The 24,462-nt window shown below is 58.8% G+C and overlaps 1 protein-coding gene across 1 annotated transcript in view; it reads right to left on the bottom strand.

Moving 5' to 3' along the window:
* Positions 1-371: 371 nt before the first annotated feature.
* The window catches only part of PRKAR1B (protein kinase cAMP-dependent type I regulatory subunit beta), a 90,423-nt gene continuing 66,332 nt past the window's right edge, over positions 372-24,462 (bottom strand). The window contains exons 8-11 of the mRNA XM_075527642.1: positions 24,036-24,096; positions 19,839-19,960; positions 2,083-2,164; positions 372-1,648 (exon numbers count right to left, since the gene is read on the bottom strand). Of these exons, the coding sequence (XP_075383757.1) occupies positions 1,476-1,648; positions 2,083-2,164; positions 19,839-19,960; positions 24,036-24,096 (438 nt within the window). The 3' untranslated portion in view covers positions 372-1,475. The remainder of the gene's footprint in view (positions 1,649-2,082; positions 2,165-19,838; positions 19,961-24,035; positions 24,097-24,462) is intronic.

Raw genomic sequence — 24,462 nt, 5'->3', positions numbered from 1 at the left:
AGCCTGCCTCCCTCGTCTCTGAGGTCTCGCCTCGCCTCAGAAGAGGTCAGTGATGGGGGCCATAGCACTGGGGTCCAACAGGACTCATGGCCTGTCCTGGAGGTGGGGGAATGAGGGGAGTCTGCTTCAGGAGCACAGGTTTCAGGAACAGGACCTGGTCAGTGTCTGGGGTACCCGGCCTTGCACATGCCTGTAAGGTTCAGGCAGCAGGTAGGAGGCGGGGTCTTGGCCAGAAAATTGAAATTAGAGATCGTGTCCCCTCACCTCCCTCACCCACCCTGAGTGTCATTGAGACCAGACCAGGGGACAGGGAGCCCGCAAAGGATCTCAGCACCCTGGGGACCGAGTCCAGACAGATGCAGCCAGTCGGAGCTTGTTCAAGGAATATTTTAATACACATGCAGCACCCAAGAGCACGTGGGGTAGGGCAGGGCTCACACGCAGGACACGCCCAAGCAGGCTCATCCCTCAGGGCACGCCCATTGGGTTGGGGAGCTGGTTGGGGTGGGATTGGCAGGGCCACAGGGCGTGGCACGGGCCAGAGTGACCTGTGGCCAGTAGGGATGTTCCTCCCCATGCCCCCTGGAATGAGGGCAGCCCCTCGGTCACCCCCTGGGAGGGCCCAGCCACATGGAGGCAGGCCCCCACCTACTTGTGTCTGGAACCAGAAGCTCCTGTGTTTGCTGGCGGACCCACCATTGAGTGCAGGTAGATTGATGGGGGAGGGCTGGGGTCAGTGACTTAAGGTGGGAGGGGGGCGGGCCAACTGATGGGGTGGGAGCTCCCAGAAGCCACTTGGGAAGCTAATTGAGAAGGGGGTTCTGGTCAGGAAGCCTGCCGGTGGCTGTCCGGCCCTGCCAGGTGACCGGAAGCTTCCCTCTGGCTCCCTGGGAGCACAGGCAGACCGGGAGGGGTCATTGAAACAGGAAAGTCCCCCACACTCAGAGTCAGTTTCCAGGCATCAGGTACTATGTGCCAGGGCCACCCACCTGCATTGAAATGGGAAAGGGGTGGGAGGAGACACTTTTTAACGCTCTGCGGTGGAAAGGGCCCCCTTGTTGGTGGGTGGGAGCAGGGGGTGGGTGTGCGGTGGTCCCAGAGGCCACCCTGAGTTCTTTCTCTCTACAGCTTCAAACCCCCAAAGCCGCGGTCTGTCCACCAGACACTCCGTTTAGATAGACAGCTGTCTCCGACAGGGGAGGAAAGGTGGTGAACTGGCGACCCTCCTCCTCCTTGGGGACCCACCCACCCACCCTCACCGGGAAGGGCTGCGCCAGAGGGAGCAGCAATGGTGGAGGGGGCGGGCGCGGATGGGGAGCAGGCACCCGCGCGTGAGCCCGGGCCCGCCTGCCCGTGGAAATGCACACGAGGAGTATATTTTTCCAGTGAGGGGGTCGGGGGAGCGCTGCCCTGCACCAGGAGGCCGGCCCCCCGCCAGCCCCCCGCGGGGACCAGCAGCAACAGGTGACGCAGGCTCAGACGGTGAGCGAGATGAAGCTGTTGTAGCGCTGGATGTTGCGCTTCAGGATGTCTGAGCAGGGTCCCAGCACGCGCTCGAAGCGCGGGCGGTCCAGCTTCACGCAGCGCAGGGGACCTCGCGCCACGACGGTGGCCGCGCGGGGACGGTTCAGCAGCAGCGCGATCTCTCCTGTGGGGAGGTGGACAGGGCTGTCAGCGGCCAGTCAGCAGTCTGTCTGCACCGGGTGGGAGGTGCGGGGTGGAGGCTGGACCCCTGTGGAGGAGGGTCTGTGTGCAGGGCCCGGTGTACAGAGGGGACATCCTTGTCACTTCTCTGACATGGTTTTCCCATGGCCTATTGAGCCCCAGTGAGTGAGGACACTGGGGTGCTGCCATGGAAAGGGAGACTTCCCCAGGTGACCTGAGGCAGGAAGGCCCTTCACCCCAGAGAGTCCCCTGGCCCTGCTACTTTGCAGCCATCTGAGGGTGCTGTGGGGAGGAGGACTGGGAAAGAGGACAGGGCTTCGGCCTTCCCCTACTGCTGCTCCTGGCCCAGAGGTATGGGGAACGGTAGGTAGGGGAGCGGGGTGTTTCCAGGGCAGGGTGCCTCTGTTAGTCACTCACCAAAGTAGTCGGAGGGTCCGAGTCGCCCCACCTCCACGTACTCCTCGGTGGGGGATCGGCGCTGGAGGACAGAGGCCGAGCCCTGTGGTGATGGGAGGTGAGTGAGAGCCCACCCAGCAGGCAACCCTACTTGCTGGCCCCGCCATAGGGACACACACACACAGCAAGTACACCTACCTGCTGGCCCCCACCACAAGGACACACAAAGACCCAGGGACACACAGGGACATACACACAGACACAGATAGGGGCACACAGACACAAGGACATACACCTGGAACAGATACGGAGGTGGTCTCTGACACAGGTCAGCAGAAGCGTGGACAAGCCTGATGTTTGGTTGGGAGAAGCCAGGGTACTCTGGACGTGCCCCTCCTGGGGTTCCCCACCAAGTCCTCCCCCACTCGCCACTTTGTCCTGACCTTGAGCTCTCTCTGAGGAACTGGGCTTGGGAGCTCTGGCAGGGGTGCTGAGGGTCACAGCCCCCATTCTCTCCCTCATGGGGAGGTGTCTTTAGACAAGCCTTCCTAATGATTAACACAGGAGTCTCTGACCCTCGGATAGATGACTCAGTGAAAGGTAGCCAGGCCTCACTGCGGTTGGAGGCAGAATAGCCACCAGCCTCTACCTGTCCCTGGAGGGGCCCTGGGGTGTCAGGGCCCATGGAACAGTAGTGGGGGGTGCATCCCAATGACAGGAGGACAGGGGGGCTCATGGGGTTAGGGAAGGGCCCTGTGGGATGTCAGCTTCTGGACTCCCATCTCCGAATGGCGCCCCGAGGCTCACGAACATAACAGGCCTGGAGTTGGCCCCACCACTGCCCTGTCTCCCGCACCGCCCCCTCCTTGCCCTTCAGAACCACTCGGGGGCCTCAGCCTAGGTCAAGGTCCCTGCTGCTAGAAAACCCTCAGGCCGACCAGTGGCACCAGACCCCCCAGGTAGCAGCAGGGGTGGGACCAGCTGTCACTGGCCAGACACCTGCCCCCTCACCCAGGCAGTTCCTTGGAACTGCTTCTGTATCCAGAACCTCCAGAAAAGGTGTCCAGCCACACCACACCCGCCGCCAGCCCTGCAGGCAGCCACTTCCCTTTCCAGCCGGAGCCCAGGGCCCCTCTCACCACCCCAAGGCGAGGGCCCCAAAGTTCCCCCATCACAGTTGCGGTCCTTGGTGTGTGTGGCTGGCAGCTCTGCCTCTGGGATGTCATCTGACTGCAGGGTGTCTGCAGAGACTGAGGCCTGAGGAGGAGCCAATGGAACTGCTATAGGACTTGGTCAACCTGCTCTGGGTGGCCCCCCCAGCAGGGGGTAGGGGATGGACCCCGGTCCTGGCTGGCGAAGCAAGGGCCAGCGAGGAAGAAAGGTTTTTGAGGAACTCACTCAGAACCAGCTCTGCACAGCCTGGCACCACTGTGCAGGGGCCAACCTACCTCATCGAGGGCCTCCCTCTTCCTCGCTGACCATCCAGTCCATGTCCCTTCCTCATGATCAGTCTCTCCTAACGACACGTACAAGGTAGCAAGCCAATGGCCTGCTGTCCTGACTACCCAGGTCCTGCTTCTCTGACTGACCAGCTGACCTGCTGACCAGCCATCTGGCTGAGGCACCTCAGTGCTCTCTGGCGACACTATTACCAGGACATCAGTGCCTCTGTCCTCCTCTCCCAGACCCTGTGCCAGCAAGCACGCTATGGGCAGGTGTGCAGGGAGCCCAGCCCTCCCCCATGTGCCTGGCTTGATGACCACCCCCCTAGACCCCAGAGATGCAGTCACCACAAGGGGTAGGGGGCGGGCTCCATAAGACCCCAGGATGAGGAAGTCTGAAGGAACCTCCACCAGTCTTAGCTCTGGAAGATACTGTTAGGGGCCGGATTGCACCCCAATAAGACAGGAAGTTGGAATCCTGACCTCTGGCCCTGGGACGCAAAGTTGTTTGGAAAAGGGGTGTCTTTCGAATCCCAGGGCGATGGCAGCATTGGGGATGTCATAGACGTGGATGGGAGGGATGAAGTCCTGACAACAGGAGAGCAAGAGGCCATCCGAAGCAAAGGAAGCCGCTGCCAAAGGAGTAACGAGGACTGCCACATGGGCGGGCGGCCAAAGACCTCCAAGGACCACCCAGGAAGACTACTGACCAAGGACCTCCAGGGAACTGAGAGGGAGCCACGGGGCAGAGCCTTGCTCAGGACCTCCAAGGGACACTAGACAGGAGACATGCCAGTCTGGGGCTTCCTGTCTGTGTATGGCAGTGACAACATCTCCTGTCAACTTGAGGAAGGGGTAGAGTCTAGCCTGGCAAGCAGGTCATAGCCAATGAGGACTCTGTGTGGGCATGGCCTTCTCCTGAGGATTCTGGGAACTCCTGTCTTCCTCCCTGGAGGTGGGACACACTCTCTCCCTGCGAGACATTCCTGTTGACAAGCCACATGGAGCCATGCTGATGGAGCCAGAACTCTGGAGCTGGAGGAACCACGTGGAGACCTCACCAGCACTGAGATGCTTCCACCGCCACTGGAGCCACAAGACTTTCCACCCACTGGCCTGTGATCTTCCTGCATTTAGCATCATTGCATGTGTTGCATGAGTCCGAAGAGGAATTTACAGGCTGGTATCAGACATATGGACTAATATCAGACTGATGGACTTGATCTGGCCTGGGTTGGAATGTCTGCTAATGTACATGCATGAGTCTCTCTGGATTTGTTTCTCTAGTAGACCCAGACTGACACACTACGCTGGAACTCTGAGGCACAGCAGCTACCCCAAGCCTCCACCTCGCCCACCCCAAGCTCCTTTGTCTCCTAAGCCTCAGCGTGGCTCCCTTCTTCCCAGCTCCAGCTCAAATCTTAACTGGTGACGATCCTCAGGGCACAAGTGACAGGCCTGGGGGTAACAACTATCTGGTACCTCCCCACGGGTGACCAGGAGCAGGGGGACAATGGGACAGACAGGCGGACCCCAGGCATAGTCACCACATGCTTCCCAGGCCTGTCCCAATTTTAAGTCCACACACAGCCCCTGGCTGGGGCTGGCCGCACGGCTCCTCACCCACGTGGTCCCCCAGACAGTCCTGGACACCACGCAGAGACTCTGCAGGAGGTCCAAGAGGCTGGAGTTTCGAGCTGGAAAACATATTTTCCATGACTCCAGATCATATACCCCCCAAATCTCCCACTTATTGATTCGAACCCAACTCTAAAAATAAACCTGGTTAGCCAGCAGGGACAGCTGAGTGGGTACAGGAGACAGGGGCCATGTCTCCATCCGCCGGCTCTGCTCAGGACGGCCTCTCTATAACGGAGAGCCTCGACAAAACCCGCAGAGAATCCGAGCAGGGAAGTCGCTGTCCCAGAACAAGCGGCTTGGTGGGTATGTGCTTGGATTTGTGTTGAAAACAAAACCATCCCCTGTCCTGGGGGTCCTGTGGCTCAGCATGTGCCCGAGAGGCCTGGCAGCTAGCTGGGGCACACACAGTTCTTCCCCTCCCCCACCCACCCCCGCTTACTGAACCCCCAGCGCAGACACAGTCCAGGCACCCCACAGAGGGGGACACGGGTTTGGCCACACCTGGTCAGTGCAAGCGAGGACACCCTTGCGCACAACTCTCCATGGACAGATCATGGGACCTTCATGCTGAGTGAGACAAGCCCGGGGCCATGGAAGGACAGGCATGGACACTGGGACATCATGGCAACATGGAGAGGAGGCAGGTGCATCATGGCAGTGGGGGCCATGGGGGGGGGCGCTCTGTGCCGGGCTGCTCTCTGCAAGGGCAGTGATTCAAACCCACCATGAGACCCTCAGGAGACAGGGAGGCTGTCTGCCCCTGCCCAGACTGCTGGGTTTCTTAGGGGCTGGCGGGGGGTGGGGTGGGGGGTGGGGTCCTGCTGGGGCAGCGGGCTGTGTACCATGCTGCTGAATATGCAGTCAGTGGCTTGAGTCCACTAGCTGCTTCCCAGGAGAAAGACGAGGCTTTCTGGTCCTGAAAAGAGTTACAGTAGTTGCAGTAGGGGCAACATTCCACCCTGTCCTGTGGGGTCGCTGGGAGTTTTTTAGGGGTGGGGTAGGGGAGTAACGCTTCAGGGCACAGCTTCTGCCTGAGGCACTGAAGAACCCTGCACTCAGAAGGGGACACTCGACAAGCCTGCGCCCCACGCACGTACTAATCACAACACCCCGTCTGCATCTCTCTGAAGCTGTGGTCCGCTCCCTCACCTCAAGGCCCCACTGCTGAGCCTGCCCCCAGGGCTGGGCACCAGGGACTGCCACTAAGCGTCTGGCTCCCAGGTGTTCTTCCAAGTCATTTCCCCGGGAATTCCTCAGGGGCCATCCATGAGCTGCCTGCAGGCAGCGGTCACACACTCTCGCCCAACTGTCCTCATGACCACCGTCATGCTCACTCGGCCAGTGATCGGGCACAGGCGGGCGTTCTTGCCAGCTTCTGGTGAATCATCTACCCAGCAGCGGGGCCCGGCCAGAGGCATGACTGGGGCCCGTCTGTCTGTGGGAACCGGAGGCCGGGGCCCAGGTCCCATGCCTGGTGCCTGGTGGGAAGGACTGTCTGCACCGGCCTTGGGCAGGGGCCAGCCCCAGGATGACCCCTCCTGCCGGCAGCCAACTCCAGGCAGTAAAAACCAGGAAGGAGAGACAAAAAACAACAAAAAGTCTGCATTTTCGAGATTCTTCTTTTCTGCAAACCTGGTCATTATCTCCACCCTCTCTGAAGCCAGGAAATGGGGGCAGGTGGGCACGCTGCAGTCAGGAGCAGAGTCTCAGCCCCACGCCCTTCCCCTGCGGCTGCTGGCCGCCCTCAAAACCCTGGAGAGAGCAGATCTCTCCAGACATGGCAGGGACCAGCCTGTCTGCTGTTCTCTGTGTGCTGATGCTGCTGCCTCGGCGATGACGACGTCACACCTCCATCAGAAACCCAGCTCTCTGCCGGCCAGCGAGGCCATGCCGACTCACAGTGATCCTACGGGACAGGGTGGAACGGCCCAGAGCGTTCCCCAGACAGTAACTCCTTATGGGAGCAGAAAGCCTCCCCCCAAGGAGCAGCTGGAACATTTGAACTTCAATCTTTGCTGTTAGCAGCCCATCACCTGTCACCCAGGCTCCGTAACCCATGCAGTGTTTTCACATGAACGCCCCTGACAACCTACACAGGCACCATCTAACAGCTGCATGCATGAAACAGAGGTCCAACAGGGTTGGGCAGAGTGGCCCAGCCCTCACTCCCCCGGCCCGAGTGCCTGTCATGACTGCCCGGGCAGGAGGCAAGCTTGGTGGAGCGGTGGAGCTTGGAAGCACAGAGCCAAGGGAAAGTGCCAGACATCCCGGAGCACAGGTGCTGCCGGAGCCGGTGATCTGCTCCACTCTCACCAAAGCAAAGGGTGCCGCCGTGGAAAGGGCGCCATCTCCCCTTTGGGAGCGGAGGCCAGGCCGGAGGAAGGCGAGTGTTGTCTCAGGGCTTCTGTTTGGGGTGATGGTGACATTTTGAAAATAGAGGTGATGATTGTCCCAACCAAGCACTGCCCTCACGTCCCTTCAAAGTCAGGCTACACTCACCTACAGCTCTTCCTCTTTGGGGCACACCTCCCATTTTCCCTCAGAGTTCCAAGGACCCCACTACCCCTTCCCTGGAGAGCTGGGTGCAGGGCCCCGTTCCTGAACAGAGAGGGCTGTCGCTGTTGGACCCGGCTGTTGTAGTTCTGACCCATGGTGACCCCCATGCAAAGAACAAAGCCATCCTCACCACTGTCCCCACGTCTGAGCTACTGTCCATCTTCTTAAGCTGGGGATGCTTCTCTTCTGACTTGGGGTGTCTCCCCCCGCTCCCAACCCCTTTCAAGTTGAGGTGCACTGCTTTTAGCCCCCACTTCCAAGGCCATGCCAGGCTGTCCGGTCTCTCTGATGTTGCCCGCCAGCTGCCCTGGGCTCAGAGATGACCATGAATACCTGGAGGGCAGCCTCCTGACCAGAGGTTACAGGAGCCTCTGGCTGCCAGAGAGGAATTGATTGGTTTCACCTGGGTTGCTATTTACAAGCCACCAAAGCACTGTGGGGAGTTTCTGAAGGACTTCGGCAGGACAGGTTGGGGAGTGGACATTCCTCAGAGCCCCTGCAAGCGTCCCTACCTTCAGCTGCACCTGAGGGTGCCTCCTATAGTCAGGGGGCTGGGGTGGAGCCATGACTCGGTGATGGGGGTCCATTCTGAGCCTCTGTTTCCCACAGAGCCTCATCAGGTCCTTGCAAGACTCAAAGGGGCACTTCAAGAACACTGAGGCCGCTGGGGAAAGGCCTGGTCGGGGACCCTGACACCTCCTGCTTGTGCCTGCATCCTCACTGTGGTGATGGGGCCACCCCTCAGGGACATCATGAGTCAAAGTCACTGAGCTATCATCATTGTCAAGAGCCTGTGGCACAGTGATAAGCACCTGGCTACCCCCACAAGGTTGGGGTCTCGAACCCACCAGCATCTCTGAAGGAAAAGACATGGTGACATAGCCCTGGAAGCCCAAGGGGGCACCATTACTCAGTCCTATGGGATTGTTGTGTGTCCCAGTGGATTCACTGGCTCACAATTGCAACATCACCTCCACCACCACCATCATCATCACCACCCCACCATCACCATCATTATCGTCACCATCATCAGCTTTACCACCCCTATTATCATCACCATACCATTCTCACCATCACCACCGCAACCACCACCACCACCACCATCACCACCACCCCCTCCAACTCCACCACCCTCACGGTCACTGTCATTGTCATCACCACCACCTTCATTCTCACCATCAGCTTTACGCCATCACCACCTCCACCATCATCACCAGCAGCAATACCATCACCATCATAGTCACCATCAGTATCACTCCACCATCATGACCGTCACTGCCTTCATCATCACCACTATTAGCAGAAAGAGAACAGGAGCCTGGCCACCTGCATTCCTGATGAACCCCCAGCCCTGCCACCCCCTGCTCTGCAGGTCTCATCAGGAGTCACCTGTCTGGGCCCCCAGCTGATCCCCAGAGCTAAAGAGCCTCCATGCAGAAAGCGCTCTGTGATGCCCAGTGCCTCTCAGCCAGGCCTCCCTGGGCCCAGCCCTCCCATCCTGTGGGTTTCAAGAAGCCTTCCAGCCCAGAGTCTCATCGAGAGCCGGACAATCCAGGAAGGGGCAGCCCAGGCTGCACGCTGAGTCAGAGGCGAGCACTGCCAAGTTAAGAACTCCGGAGGGCCACTCCTCCTGCCCATTGTTGGCTTCCTGGAGCCCAGCGCACCAGGAGCCCCTTCCAGACAGGGATTCCGGCCACAGCTGCCCGGGAGGGGAGAGCCCAGGGGCTTTCCTCTGAGCCTGGAAACCCTGGAGCGTCTGTCACTAATGGTGCTCAGGCCCTGCTGCTGCCCTGGGCCAGCTTGGGCCAACAGACTAATTTGTGTAGACTGGAGCATCCCCCAGGACTTTTGGGCCATCCTCTCCACATGGTGCTTAAGCCGTGGGCCCAGGGTCTCCAGCAGGGGACTACAGAGCTCTGGGTGTGTTAGGGTTGTGAGTAGAAGTGTGGTGGGGTTACAATTAGGTTTTGGCTGTGTTGGGTTGGGAGTGGATTTATTTTGGGGTTCAGGGCTATGGTAGGATTAGAGTTAGTGTTAGGATTAGGAGGAGGGGGAGGGTAAGGATAGGGTAGAGATAGGGGCGGGTGTGTGAGAAGTTCCCAAAGTGGTAGGGGTGGGGGTGGGGGTAAGGGTACAGGTGGGGGGTGGGGGTTCGGATAAGGGTGTGAGAAGTTCCCAAAGTGGTAGGGGTGAGGGTAGGGGTGTTAGTGAGGTCAGGGTAGGGAGGAATTTGAGGATAGGGCTCTGGATTTCAGTATTGGGGGTTGGATTGCTAGCACCCCAGCCCCACGCTGCCTGCTCAGACTCTTCCCATCTCTGTTAGCACTAGCCTCTGAGTCACATTTGTCAGGAAAAGCCATTTCCCAGCCACAGAAATGATAGCAAACACCCAAAGAAATCAACTTTGTAACCTGACCCTGTCCTCCCACACTGACCACCCATGGTGTCTCCTAGCAGGGGCCATGCCGACCAGCTCTGTGGTTCTCTTGGCTTCAGGGCCAGAAAGACAGGGGGGGGGGACACAGGCAGAAGGCACCTCCAGAGGGAGCCCTTTTGGGGAGAGCCCACCTTCAGAAGAAAGTGGGTAGCAGAAGCAGAAAGAGGAGACAGACAGAGATCAAAATGCTTTGATGTAGCCCCTCAGCCCCAGAAGTAAGTTGAAACATCATCTATGTGTGGCGGTGACATCACCTCCTGTCAACTTGAGGAAGGGGTGGAGTCTAGCCTGTCAAGTAGTTCACAGCCAATGAGGCCTATGTGTGGGCATGGCCTTCTCCTGAGGATTCTGGGAACTCCTGTCTTCCTCCCTGGAGGCGGGACACACACTCTCCCTGGGAGACATTCTTGTTGACAAGCCACATGGAGCTATACTGATGGAACCAGAGCTCTGGAGCTGGAGGAACCATGTGGAGACCCACTCCAGCACTGAGATGCATCCAACACCACTGGATCCACAAGACTTTCCACCCACTGTCCTGTGATCTTCCTGCATTCAGCATCATTGCATGTGTTACATGAGTCTGAAGAGGAATTTAAAGGTTGGTATCGGACATATGAGCTAATATTGGACTGACGGACTTGATGAGACTGGGTCGAGAGGTTTTCTTTCTAATTTTTCTTTTTATAAAGCTCCTTCCTGTACACATATGAGTGTCTATGTATTTGTTGCTCTGGTCGACCTGGACTCACACAAGACTTCGGTCTGGCTGCTGTGAACATGCGAGGAAGAGCCCAGTTCCCATACCAACAACGGAGTGGCAAAGGAACCATTGTGAAGCCTGCTGTGCCACCAGCCCCTCCTCTGAGCTGCGTCCCACCCCCAACATAAGCTCCCGGCCCCAGGGTCCCAAGGAGCCTTCCCGCTTGCTGTTGCCAACTGGACCCTCGAGACAGACTTCCACAGAGCCCCAGGGTTCAAGACAGCATCTCTGCTCAGGAAGCGGTGCTGCTGTTTGGTTTAAGACTAGAATCAGGGGATTCCCTCAGCTAAAGGCTGAGAGCGTCCCTCGGCCCAAAGGACATGCTGAAGAGCAAGGTGTCTTTCTCAGGACTAAGAGGGCCTGGCCCAGACCACGGTGTTGGCCAGCGCCCCTTGTGCACGAGAAGGTTGGACAACAAACCAGGATGGCTGAAGAAGGGCCCATGCGTTTGCACAGTGGTGCTGGCAAGTAATACAGAATTCCATGGATCTGGGAGAAGTACAAGAATGTTTCTTCGACACGAGGTTGAGACTTCCTCTCACACACTTTGGGTGAGATCAGGAGAGACCGGTCCCTGGAGAAGGACGTCATGCTTGTAAAGTAGAAGGCCAGTGAACAGGACAAGGATCCTTGACAAGATGGACAGACACCACAGCCTGAACCACAGGCTCAGGCGTAAGGACAGCTGTGAGGACAGGGCAGAGCAGGGTCTCCTGTGGCACACGAAGGTTTTCACAGGTCCGCAACTGACCGCGGCAGCAACTAGAGGGTGAGTTTTGGGGGTGTGCCCAGCCTCAGTGGCTCCAGAAAGTTTGGATCCCGGGGGTGCCTGGGTCACTGTCTGAGTTGCCCCAGCAGCTTTCTCATACCAAGCCCTAGTGGCCGGCACTGCGGGCAGAGGCAGAAGACACATGCACTGGCATCTTCTCAGATCCATTTCTGAGAAGTCCCCAAAGTGAGGGACCGATGTGTGAATGCTGAGCCTTCCGCACCCCCTCTCCCACTCCCGTCCCATTAACAGGTCTCCTGGCCTGCAGAGCAGGGTGGCAGTGGTGTGGGCAGAGCAAGGCCCGGAGCGCCAGCAGCTGGGAAACACCCTGTTTTGCAGTTGCTTTCCGGACGCTAATTTGCAAAGAGGGGAGATAAATCCAGCCCAACGTTTCTAAGGCAACAGCACTAAGTCCTGAGTGAGTGAGTGTGGGAACAGGCTGGGAATTTCGCCCTCTGGATTATGGGAACTGCTCTCCATTTTATGGGTAGCCGGCTCTCAGGGGTCCAGCTGCTCCTAGCTGGGCGGAGGTTCCCAGGGAGGCAGTGCAGCCCGGGAACCTGAGAGCCCACAGGGACCTCCACACCAGCCACAGCCCAAATCCCCTCAGCAGGATTCTTGGAGACGGCAGTGTCCAGAGGGCGTGGTGACAACTGGTCTGGTCTGGAGACCTCCTCTGCTCGCCATCCCAGGCTCCAACACTGCCTGGTCCCAACAAGGAGAAGGCCGGGACTGAGGGACTGGTGGCAGGCTCCCACTAGCCTCTCCCTGCACCCTGAGTAGCTGCCCCTCAGATGCTCCCTGGGCTTGTGTGAGGTAGGTGAAGGCTCCAGCCCCCACCAGTGGCCTGTTCTCTCCTCCTGGCTCCTAGCTTGACCATCGGCAGACTGGTCAATCATGACCACCCAGGGCATCGCCCACGAGGTCTTGGGACCAGCTCCTGGAACAGTGCATGGGACTGCCCAGGACAGGGTCCTGCTGTGGGGGGAGAACCCCCGAGGCTCAGACCCTGGAAACGGGCATGTGTGAAGCACTCACAGAGCACCTCTGACACACATACCCACACCCCACCACCACCACCCGGCCCCCTCTGGCACGAGGTCCTGGGCGGAAACCAGGCCTGTGGGATGACATCTGGGGAGCGAGGTGGGAGGGGTAGGGGCCGCAGCAGCTTGGGGTGGGGTGGGGGGGTGTCTATGATGAGGAGGAGAGGGCAGGCAGGGAGGAGGGATGCCACTGCCTACTTCACCTCCTGGATCTGGGCAAGGGGATGTGGCTGATGGCAGCCGTTTGAGGGCAGAAACCCCTCCCCCTGGCCAAGCAGGGCTGTTCCTAGCTCACATGTTCTAAGTGAGGGGCTCAGCATGGGTGCCCCCCCACTTTCACCCTGTCTTGACTGGCCCCCAAACCTGACTGCATGATGAGCTGTGCCCATTAGCCCTTCTATCCCAGCAGGTGTGGGACCCCCCTTTGGGGAAAACCGAAGCAATGAAAATCACCCCCTCCCCCTCCAGAAGAGCAGAGATGCTAGACTTCGGGCAAGACCCATGACTGGCCAGGGATCCCTGGGTGAATGAGATTCATGGGCCCCTAAAGAGCCACACTCACCAGTCGAGAGGATGGCGGGACAGGGCAGACCAGCCCCCATGGGTTTCCGAGGCTGCGCTCTCGACAGGCACAGAAAGCCCAGCCCCTTCCCACGCTCCACCAAAACATCTGGACTCCGTGCCCCGCAACACCGACCTGAGGGTGCTGAAGCAGGACTGGGACGGCTTTCATGACATGATGCCCAGGCCTTTCCTCTGAGGCACCGGTTGACCCCTGCCAACCTTCCCATCAGCCAACTACCACGGGCTGGGGCCATCCAGTTGGTCTACTTATAGCAACCCCGTGGATGACAGGGAAACCGCCGGTCCTGTGCCCCTCACCCTCGTGCCTCTCAGCTGGGGGTGGCATGCAGGCACTGTCGATCAGGGAGTGTCCACTGCTGGTCACCGGCTTTCACCGCAGGGTCCTCTTCCTATCTGCCTGGGCTGGAGGAGCCACTGAGGCCTGCCCACAAGGGTGGCCCTGCTGGTTCCCGAGCCACATGCCAGCCCCCATGGTTGGGGGGGGGGGCAACAGACAGGCAGGTGGGGCTACACCATCCAGGGGAGATGGGTTTGTATCTGTATGCAACAATGCTCTATACATGCAGTGTTTACTGTGGCAAAACATACAACGTTTTCCATGACAACCATTTCTGAGGACCACCACTGCCCATTGGCACAGACAGAAATCAGCCCCCCCACCCGCGCCCTCTCCCAGCCCTGGAAATCTCTCAACTGATCTCTGTTGCTGCCACCAGCTTGTTCTGAGCAATGCACTCGTCCCCCGCCACCCGCCGAGTGTCGCGATGCACCTGAGAAGCCAGGCGGAGGACCTGCGCTCGAGCTCTGGACACTGTCAGGGAGGCAGGCCCTGGGGAAGGCCCAGGCTGGGTCATGTGGAGGCCAGCGAGCAGGAGGAGGCTCGCTCACGGAGGGACAGACTCACGCAGTGGCTCTGACAGACAGCTGTGAGGAGGGTGCAGGCTGGCCGTGCTCCATGCTCCAGCACATGGCCTGTGAGTGCAGGTCGCTCAGGGGAGAGAGGCAGCACTGTCTGCCGTGTCTGCACCCCAATGGGCTCTGTGAAAGCCCTTCCTCTCTTGAAGGCCACTGCCACTCTGTCTTGCCTGCAGCCACACTGCCGCCCTCTCCCCCTGCCTGCACCCACACTGCCACTGGCAGAGTGCCCACCGCGGGCAAGGGGCCACTGGTCTTGAAGCTGTGTGGACAGCACTAGGCTGCTCCCCTCTCCAGCCCAAACCAAGTTTCCCTGGACCCACAGGACCCTGCTGTTCACCATGAGCTGGACTCTCGGAGTGACCACCATGAATGGCAAACACCATTGGTCCAGGTCTCCAGGTGGCTGGACGGCCCCGCCCCACCTGTGGGAGCCTCCTGTGACAGAAGGCTCTGTGTGGACATCAGATGAGCACGAGGTCACCATGTACCGGTGCCCACACAGCCTGCACTGGGCAACCGAGACACACCTGGGCCCACCATCCGGCAAGACACCCTTGGGGCCATAAAGACACCCCACAGCCAGCAAGGCCTCTGGGGACAGGTGTGACACCCAGGGGACACCATGGCCGCTCCCTGGTGAGTACCCGCTGGACAGCAGGCGGGAGCAGGCTTTGGATGGCTGTGCCTCACCCATCCTGGCTGCGCCTGTCCTCAGACAGCCAGGGTGGCTTCTCTGCACCCACTCCCACTCCCCAGTAGAGAGGAGAGAGCAGGGCCTCCCCCATAGGTGTGTGGCCAGATAAACCAAGATTGGGGGCTCCACAGGACACATGCCCCAGGACTCAGTCAGCTCCCATTATCCCGATGAGTATCCCCACGGCCCCACCCCAGGGAGCAATGGCCATGCCTGGCCACCAGTCCTTTCCCCTGCGTGAATTTTCAGGGATTTGCTACAATCAGCCCGGGCCATCTAGGAGGGACCCCAGTCCCCAGCCAACAAACATTGGTCGGCCTGCATCTGCCCAAGCTCATCTCCTCAGCACCAAGCCCGCTGACGCAGCCCTCGGGGAGACCAGAGGGCAATAGGGGGTCTGCTGACAGGGCCAGCTGTCTGTGCTCCAGCTGGTGTGGTCAGACCCTGGGGTCGGGGCAAGGATGGGACTGGTAGAGAAGGGAAGGGACGAGACCGAACTGCTGGCAACCAGGCTCTAATGCAATTCAAGTCTGTCATGGAAGAAGCATGCTCAGAATGCTCTTTAGTGAGGGTGGTGAGACCTCCTCTCCCATCCAGGGCCATGTGCTCAGGAGAGACCAGTCCCTGGAGAAAGGTGGCAAGCTAGGAACACAGAGGCTCATCCAGGCAGAGAAAGACCATTTGAGTGATGGGTGGACGCTGGCTGCAATGACCATGAGCTCCCACACGGCAGCCCGTAGGAGGGTGGCACAGGACCTGGCGGTGTTGCATTCCACTGGACGTGGGGTCACCGTAGGTCAGGTTGGACTCAAGGGCACATGCAGCCCACCTCAGACTCGTCCCTGAACTGAGTCAGGCTGGGGGCATCAGCCTCCCAGGTGGAATGGAAAACCCCTCTTAAGTCAGGACAGATCATCTGTCCCTGACTGAGGGCAGACTTAAGATAAGGCATGGCGCACAGGACCGTCAACTAGTGACTTACTCCGTGTGGTTCAGTTTGGCGCACTGCGCAGCAGCAGCGGCTTTGCTGATGTCACCCTTCCCTTGGCACCTCCCAAAGACAAATGAAGATCCGATTACAAAGAGGTTGTTGTGAGTAGGTGCCATCTAGTCAGCTCTGACCCTTAGCGACCCGGGTCCTGCGCCCGCCTCCCAACCATCCCTATGCTGAGCCCCTGGGGGCAGCCACCATGACAGTCCATCTACAGAGATACTCGTCATCAGAACCCCAGTGTCGCTGACTTGACTGTAACTCAACTGCTAGCAAATCCTGCAGGGCAGGCATCTTTAAGGAACAGACCGCATGCCTTCCCTGCCTCCCAGGGAGCAGCTGGGGGCTTGGAACTGCTGACCTCCTGGTTGGCAGCTGGTGCTTCACCTGCTGCGACACTCAGAGTTCTTATAGATAATAAAAGGCAATAATAATGAAAACTGGGCAGTGGCGGGGGGGGGGGGTGACAGAGATATCCCACTTCGCCCCAGAACAGAGGCCGTTGTAAAGTGAAGACTGTCTGTATCACGTGATTTATGTTGGTGGTACAGGGGCTGCCAGCCTTCCATTTTTGTCTTTTCCAGGCCAGAGAGAGGCGGTGTTTAATCGGCCATCGGTGGCGATAACTGATGAGAAGAGTGTCCCACTCCAAGCATTAGTGGGTTGAAATGACAATTTGCCATTCATATTCTCTCAGCTTTGGGCAGTGGCTGGGCTCAGCCGCGCAGTTGGCTGCTCTGGGGACTGCTGGGCTCAGCAGAATGGTTCTCAGTGCTGTGATCAGAAGACCTACCTGGGCTGCATCCCCAGGAGGACACACTCCTGTGGCTAGTGGTCGATACTGGTAGGCTCACGGCTGTTGTGGGTCAGAGACTGTGCCAGAGCCATGTGGATTTTAAGAAGAGCCTCTCTAGAACCAGCTTCTAAAAGATCAGAGGCAGCTACAGGCCACCCCATTATCTAAACGTGGAGCTCCACAGGCTACTTCTGCCACGTTCTCTTGTTCAGTCCTTAAGGCCAGCCCTCCTTCCTCCAGTCCCAGCCCCTGCCCCACCCGCAGCCCCCGGCCTGCCATGCAAAAATAAAAAACGGCCTAGCTGCTGTCAAGCTGACTCTGATTCATGGTGAGTCCAGGTGCTCCGCGGGGTTTCCATGGCTGGTTTTTCGAAAGCACGTGGCCAAGCCTTATCATCCGGACATCTCTGACGGGCTCTAAGAGCACACCGTTTGGTTAGCAGCCAACTAGGTACTTAACGGTTTGCAACATGCAGGGACTAAAACACAAACGGAACCCATGGCCGTGGGGTCTCTTCTGACTCCCAGTGAGCCTGTAGGACTGAGAACAGCCTAGGGGTTTCTGAGACCATATCTCACTCTGACAGCAGCAGCTTCATTTCTCCCGCCGGGCAGCCAGTGTGTTTGCACGGCACACTGCCCAGCACTCTGCCCATGGCCCCCGGCCACTATGAGTCAGAATCCAGTGGGTTTGGTTTTCGTCGGCCACGTGGGCTCTGGTGGAACCTCCTCTCTCCACAGCAGGCAGCGTCCCATTGAGCGTGCCTCCCCTTGCTGGACCGGGAAAGGTGGAGTCCAGGGGTGGCTCAGGAGGGAGATGTCAGGGAAGCCAGGGACAGCTCAGGCTGGAGGCCCAGTTCGCTCTTGGCCAGGGTGCCTTGGGCCCAGCCCCCCACCCCACCCGTGTGTCTGTGGAGGGTCGGGTGAGGCCACTGCGATGCTGAGGTTTCCGTGGAACTCCCAGACTCGGAAGGCCTGGGAAGAAGGTCCTGGAGACGCATTTCCAAGAAACAGCTACTGAGTCCCCCCAGGGGCAGTGCCCTGCCCTGAGCCCTATGGTCAGGTTGGGTCCACTTGACAGGGCACAATTCTCCATCAATGCCCCCTCTCACGTGGCCACTGCTCACCTGCCCTGGGGTGGGGGAAAAGTGCGACGGAGAACAGAAGTCAGGGAAGCTTCTAGAAAGAGAGTAGGAACAGAGACCTGGCGGCCAACTTCTGGAGTTGAGCCCGTGGGGACCCTGCGGGTCTCAGCAGCCTGATCTCAAGATGGCGTAGGATCAGCAAGGCAGCAGAGCAGAGAACACAGCGTCGGGACACCTCCCGGCCCAGCACCTGTAGGGCCCATCCAGTGGTTCCTCTGTGGCCCTCTTCCTAGAAAAGGGCACCGTCAGGCCGCCCCACCCCCAGCAGCATTGCTCACTGAACACCAAGTGGGTAAGCAACCCCCCCTGAAATGCCCTTCAGATCAGCTCGGCCGCAGCCCCCAGGGCATCCTGCTCAGTTGCGCTAGAACATGGCCAGATAGCTGGGAGCCCGTGGCGCCCGCGACTCTCAACCACAAGCCTCCGCAGGGTCCCCATCAAACCAGTACTCGGCCTCAAGTAGCCATCACAGAGGCCGACCTCTGCCCAGCACAGACATGGCGTCCTCACGCTGGATGCTCTTGGCAGGTGCCTTCGGTGGCAGACCCTCTGTACTGTGCACCAGCTGGACACTCTAGAGGGGTGTCTGACAACAGAACCACATCGGAGTGTGCTCTGCCTAGGGGCAGGACTGTTTTCTCTTCCCTGCCCCTTGTTCAAAGCTACATTGTTGCTGATGCTTCTCCGGCCCTAACTACACTAAGGGCCCAAGAACCTGCCTGAGAGTCCTTTCCAGGAGGCTGAAACCTGTGTTCAGGGGCTGGAGACAACCGCCAGGCCTTACTGGCTCGCTCTCTCTCTCTCTCTCTCTCTCTCTCTCTCTCTCTCTCTCTCTCTCTCTCTCTCTCTCTCTCTCACACACACACACACACACACACACACACACACACTCCGTCTCTCCTTCCTTCCCTTGCTCACTCAGTCCTCCACACTCATTTACTCACTCAACCCCAACTCCCTCACTCACCCACCAACAAGCATTCCCAATACGGGTCTCTGGTCAGGTGTCTGGTCTCAGCCTCTCTCTTTGGCCTTGGTCTTCCCCCATGGCCTGCCAGCTCTCCCCTGCAGGGAGGTCTGCAGGCAGAGAGGGCAGGAGACAGGCAGGTCTCACTGCTGATGGCCCCCGAAGGGCACATGCACAAGACGCTTCCCATCAGCCCCGCGGCACTCTGTCTCCGAGTCTGCTCAGAGATACGGTCCTCACGCTGTCACCCCTATCACCCCTCTCAACCAAAATAACAGCCCGTGTTGAGTCACCAATGTCAGCAGGGGTCATGCCCTACTCTCAGCCCCTGCCCCTCCATCGCTAGCATCCCTCAGCCACAAGCCAGCCCTCTAGGCTACAGGCAGCATGGGCAAGGGGCAGGGGTAGGGACGTGGGCAGGAACAAGACCGACCAGCAAACTGGAGGCTGGTTGCACGGGCCCAGGACAGGTGTGCCCACACCCACATAGCCCTGACACCTGCGGGAATGGCACTCGGTACCCTGGCACCAGCAACAGTTCCAGCTGCCAAGGGCCCAGCAGGGGCTTAGTCCCCACCTGACCCTCCCCCATCTCTGTCCCCTTGCAGCCTGGCCCTGGTCGGCAGTTTCAGTTGTTCGGACCAGGGCTGGGTGCTGCCACCCGGGACAGGCAGCGCAGGGCTGGGTGGTGTTGGTTTACATGAGTCACAATGACCTCCCCACCATCGAAGTCCATCCCAGGACGCCTGACCATGCCAGACACAGCCACGAGTGACATGGACAGTGGTGCTAGGGGGACATGGTGGAGCGTCACTTGTGGAAACCACACCGCCACTCAGGGTGTGCACTCCGCCCGACGCTCCTACAGATGCTGCGGGCCGCGGGCATGTTAGAGGGGTGCGAGCATTCAAGGGTGTAACAGCATGCAGATGCCTGCTGAGCCAGGCAGCTGGGTGCCATGGCCTCGCCGGTAGACCCTGAGGGCCCAGCGTGCAGGAGGCCACCCTTCCAGTGGGGGCCAGACTCACCTCGGTGATGATGTAGAAGTCATCACCCGGCTCTCCCTGGACCACAATCTTCTCTCCATCTTCAAACTGCACAGGCTCCAGGGCGTCAGCTACCGTCAGCCGCTCCCACTTCTCCAAGGATTCTGGAGAGAACAAGAGGCAGAGAAGTCACCCCAGCTGCATCGTCAGGGCTGGGGCGAGGCTTCCTCAGAGCCCCCAGAGCTCTTTGCTGAGGGGGCGTGTCCAGTGCCCAGAGTCACGTCTCTGCCCTCTGAGAAGCCTTGGTGGCAGGAGGTGCAGGCTCTCATTGGAAGGTAAGTGGTTCAGGCCCTGTGTTGTTATGTAATCTCATGTCAACTTGAAGCTATACAAGTGTAGGGGTGGTCTTCAACCTGTCAGTCAGGTCCCAGTCTGATGGTGCCTCCATGTGAGCGTGACCTTCTCATAAGGAGGGTCTGGTAACCTCCCTGCCTCTCTCTGCCTTCCCTTCCTGCTGGCGGACCCTGGCCAGAGCCACTGCCATTGGGTCCACAAGACTTTGCAGCCACCAGCCTATGATCTCCCTGCACTCTGCATCATTGCACATGGCCGCATGAGTCTGAAGAGGGACTGAAGGACTAGCAATGTGGACTTGAGTTGGACGGCATGGAATGTTTTCCTTATATACAATTACTTCTTGATGTAAAGCTCCCTCTTACACATATATGAGTGTCTCTGGATTTATTTCTTTAGTCACCCCAGCCCCACACAGACCCCCATGGGGGCCACCTGCTCCCGCCCAGGTGGCCAGCTGCTCAGGGACCCTGCAGGGCAGCTATGGGCCAGGATGGACTTGCCAGCAGTGGAGGGCTGGGGTGCCCCAAATCTCTGTGCCGGGATCAAATTGAGCTAACTCTCCACTATCTGTAGGTCGAGGATGAATCCTGACCAGGAGCAGGTCTACCAGTCAGCACCGGCTTCAGTGGGAGAAAAACAGACACGGCATCTGAACTGGTGTGGTGACGTGGCTCTGTGGCATGGTGTACCTCGGAGCTGCCCAGCTCCTTAGGGAGGACGGGGACCTGCACCTTAAGGACACACGAATGTTGCAGCTGAGCCCTGATCGAGAAGGGTTCTCGGAAAACAATCCCACACCCCTCCGCCAGGAAATGGAGTTGCATTTCATGTGTCAGCACTGGGCCACGGTCCACCCCACGGGTTTTTCTCAGGTGGAAAAACAATTTGAGTTTATCTCCCAAAGTCTGCAAATGGACTGAGTCTTCTCTGTCCCCTAACCCTCAGGAAGGAGAAAGAATACTGTTAACGCGCATCTTAAGGAAAGAACTGTTGACACGTTGCCTGGTGAACTCTTCCTCATCTGGCCACACTTGCCGGGCGCTGCGGACTCAGGTTGGCATGGCTGGAAATAAAAGGACTGGGGTCTGGAGGGTCCCTTGGGCAGCACCAGACACCATCTCAGTTAACACTGGACCCCTCCCGCATGGCACGGCTCTCCAAGCCAAGTCTTCTCAGAGCCCTGGTGGCACCGTGGGGTGAACCCAGAACCACTCACCAAACGGTCAGTGGTTCAAACCCTCCAGCCCTCCTCGGGAGAGAGATGGAGCTGCTGGTGCCTGTGAAGACAGGGGCTGAGAGGTGGGGAGGACTCCTGAGGTATGATGCACATTCCCACTGTTGGGATCCAGGGTCTCCCTCATGCTGTTGCTGCTCCCTGCAGCCTAGCTGGCCTGACGCCTAGTGACCCCTTGTAACCGAGGAGACAAAGCCTGTTCCTACACGCATGCACGCGCACACACACACACACACAGAGGCTTCAACCTGGCTGGGTCCCTCATGGTATCCACAGGTCAGCCTGTCTCACGAGGGCCTCCACTTCCCCACATGCCACATCCTGCTTCCAGGACTGACCCCCACACTCCGACCAGGGTGGGTGCAAGCCAGTGAGTGGCTCGATCTTGCTGGGGCCCTGGGGGCTCTGTGGGCTGATCCTTGGAAGTAGATCTCCAGCCCTGGCTCCACGAGGCCAGACTCCTGTGGGTGCCCCTGCTGGCGTGCAGAGCACAGCTTGCAGACACACCACGGCCACCCCGGTGTGACAGACAGAGGGGGTGTTGTTGTTGTGAGGTGCTGTTCAGTCAGTCCCTGCCCACAGGGACCCCGGGCACAGCAGACAGACATACTGCCTGATCCTGCACCCTCCTCACAGGCGTCCCTGAGTCTGAGCCCTGGCAGCAGCCACTGTGTCCACCCTCCCAGTGTGTCCACCATCCATTGAGGGTCTTCCTGGATGGTGAGGTGCCCACTGCACATGAGACATAGCACCACTGGGCTTGTTTCCACGGAGTATGCTGGCCGCACCTCACCAGGTCAGATGGGTGGTGGTCGACGTGCGCTCCCGACTGGAGGAGCGGCCTGGGGAGTTGGGGTGGGGTGGGATTGTGTACGTCCGGCCACGATTGGTTGGGACGATGTCTATCACTCTCTTACATGGCTACGAGCAGCTCGTGGGACCTGGGTCACCAGACGGCACAGTTATAATGTCTGGTTGTGTCCCCTGCCATTTGCCGCAGCCTCCGCTTGGGGGGCTGGGGGGCCGGAGGCCTGGTAGGCACCCACCTTGGTTGTCCCGGAGGAGTCTGTGCAGGGGCCGCAGGAGAGCCGAGGGACCAGGAAGCTGCTGTGATGTTGTTGGATGATCTCCAGCAACGTTTCACCTGCCTGTGACCTGAGGGTCCTGGTCACTCTGTTGGCTCTCCTCCCCTGGAACAGGCACCAAAATGGACCTCTTCCTGGCAGCTGGCCACACCACTGTCTCTCAACACCCCAGCACAGACGGGGTGCCGGTGCAGGTGCCATGCGAGGTGTTCAGATCTATCTGCACACACTTCTGCGAGAAATCAGTGTCGTCACTGAATTCCACCTGCAGCAACTTCAGGGTAGAGGGTGGGGGTGAGTCTTCTCCCAGTTGAGGGGCCTTTCCTGTGGGCAGCGGCTCCAAGTGGCCTCTCTGTGCTTCAGGTAAAGGGGTGAGCTGTCACCTGCTTATGGGGTTTCCTCCGGGAACCCTGGGCCACTATTCAGTGATCTCCATCCTGTGGAAACCGTGTGGTACCTTCTATGGGTTCTCCTAGCACCAGTCACAGGCTTGGAGCAGTGGGCTTAGAGCAGGACCGCCGTTGGGCTGTGCTTTCTTCACAGGGGCATCTACCGGGGCTGAGAGCCTTGGACCTCACCGCACGCCTGGCTAGCTTTTGTCCTTTCCTTTACCAGAACTGGCTCAATGCGGCCCCACAGGACCAAGAAGGCCTGCACCCTCCTACGGCCTCATCCTCCTCCTGAGAAGAGGCTTGGCCTTAAACCACTGACCTTGTGACTGGCAATGAGGCACTCAACAAACCACAACAGCAGGGCCCCACCATCTAAGAAAGGGCCTTGCCAGTGGGGAGCTCTGTGCTCACTGGGCAGGCCACTTCAGGGGTGGGGTGACCAGAGACCCCTGCCCAGGGCAACTCTGATTGGTCCTGAAGCCCAAGCACTCAACTGTTCCTGGCTCTCAACACCTGCTTTGCTCCCCAGTGTGACCCTGTTTCCAAGGGAAGAGACAACATCATCTTCCTCTCTCAGAGTGTTTAGTGGGTTTGAATCTCAGACCTTGCGGTTAGTAGCCCAACGTGTGACCTCCACGCCATAAGGCCTAGAACCAGGCTGTCCCAAACAGCAGCCAGTCACCAAGTAAAGTAGAATTAGACACACACACACACACACACACATCATAGACATTCATGTACCCACCTCCAGACCCCAAGGCACACACAAATGCAGGCACGCGCATACACGTACACACCCACCAGTTGTAGACATCCGAGTATCCACTCCCTCACACACACACAGACAACCCCTCCTGACACACACGCACACACACACAGAAATGCACACTAGACACAAGCACACAGAGATACACATACACCAGACACACATGCACACACACTCTTATTTCCTGGCCAAACCAGAGGCTGTGTCCCGTCAGTCCCTGTCCTCCCACTCCCCCTGCCTGATCCCCTCCTGGAAGTGGCTAGGTTCCTCCCAGCGTGGGCGGAGCTGCCCAACCTGTGAACATGTCACCCTGAGCCTGATGTCAGAGCAGCTAGGCCTGTCTCCCAGCCGGGGAGCAGTGAGCAGGTGGGCAGGCAGGACCGGGGTGGGGGTGGGAACACTGACCGAGGATGGAGACCTTGCTGAGGAATTCCTCATACATCTTGCGCTTCCGGAGGGTGCTGCCCTGTGGGGTGCAGAGGACAAGGTGAGTCTCCACATCTCTAGGCCGACACACCCACTCCCCCTGCAGAGGCCACCCCCTCCTCTTAGCCTCTCTCAAGAATCTGAAGGGGACCGTGCTCAGCAACAGATGATCTCAATCAACTGGGATCCACGATTGGCTTGTAACATGAGCACACAGCCAATCGGAGTCCTTCCCTAGGATTTCATATACTAAAAGGAAGTACCTGTTGGTAAACTGGGATGAAGGGAGCAGGGGGCTATTTGCAGCCAGGCTCACCTTCCTAGCATCTTGTTGTCTCTACCCAACACACACACACACACACACACACTCACACATTTGGGGGTAACTTGAAGGCAACACACAAAA

Source organism: Tenrec ecaudatus, chromosome 12 (genome assembly GCF_050624435.1).
Source record: "Tenrec ecaudatus isolate mTenEca1 chromosome 12, mTenEca1.hap1, whole genome shotgun sequence".
Classification (NCBI taxonomy): domain Eukaryota; kingdom Metazoa; phylum Chordata; class Mammalia; order Afrosoricida; family Tenrecidae; genus Tenrec; species Tenrec ecaudatus.
The sequence above is the reverse complement of the archived record's forward strand: the minus strand, read 5'-3'. Positions and strand labels throughout refer to the sequence as shown.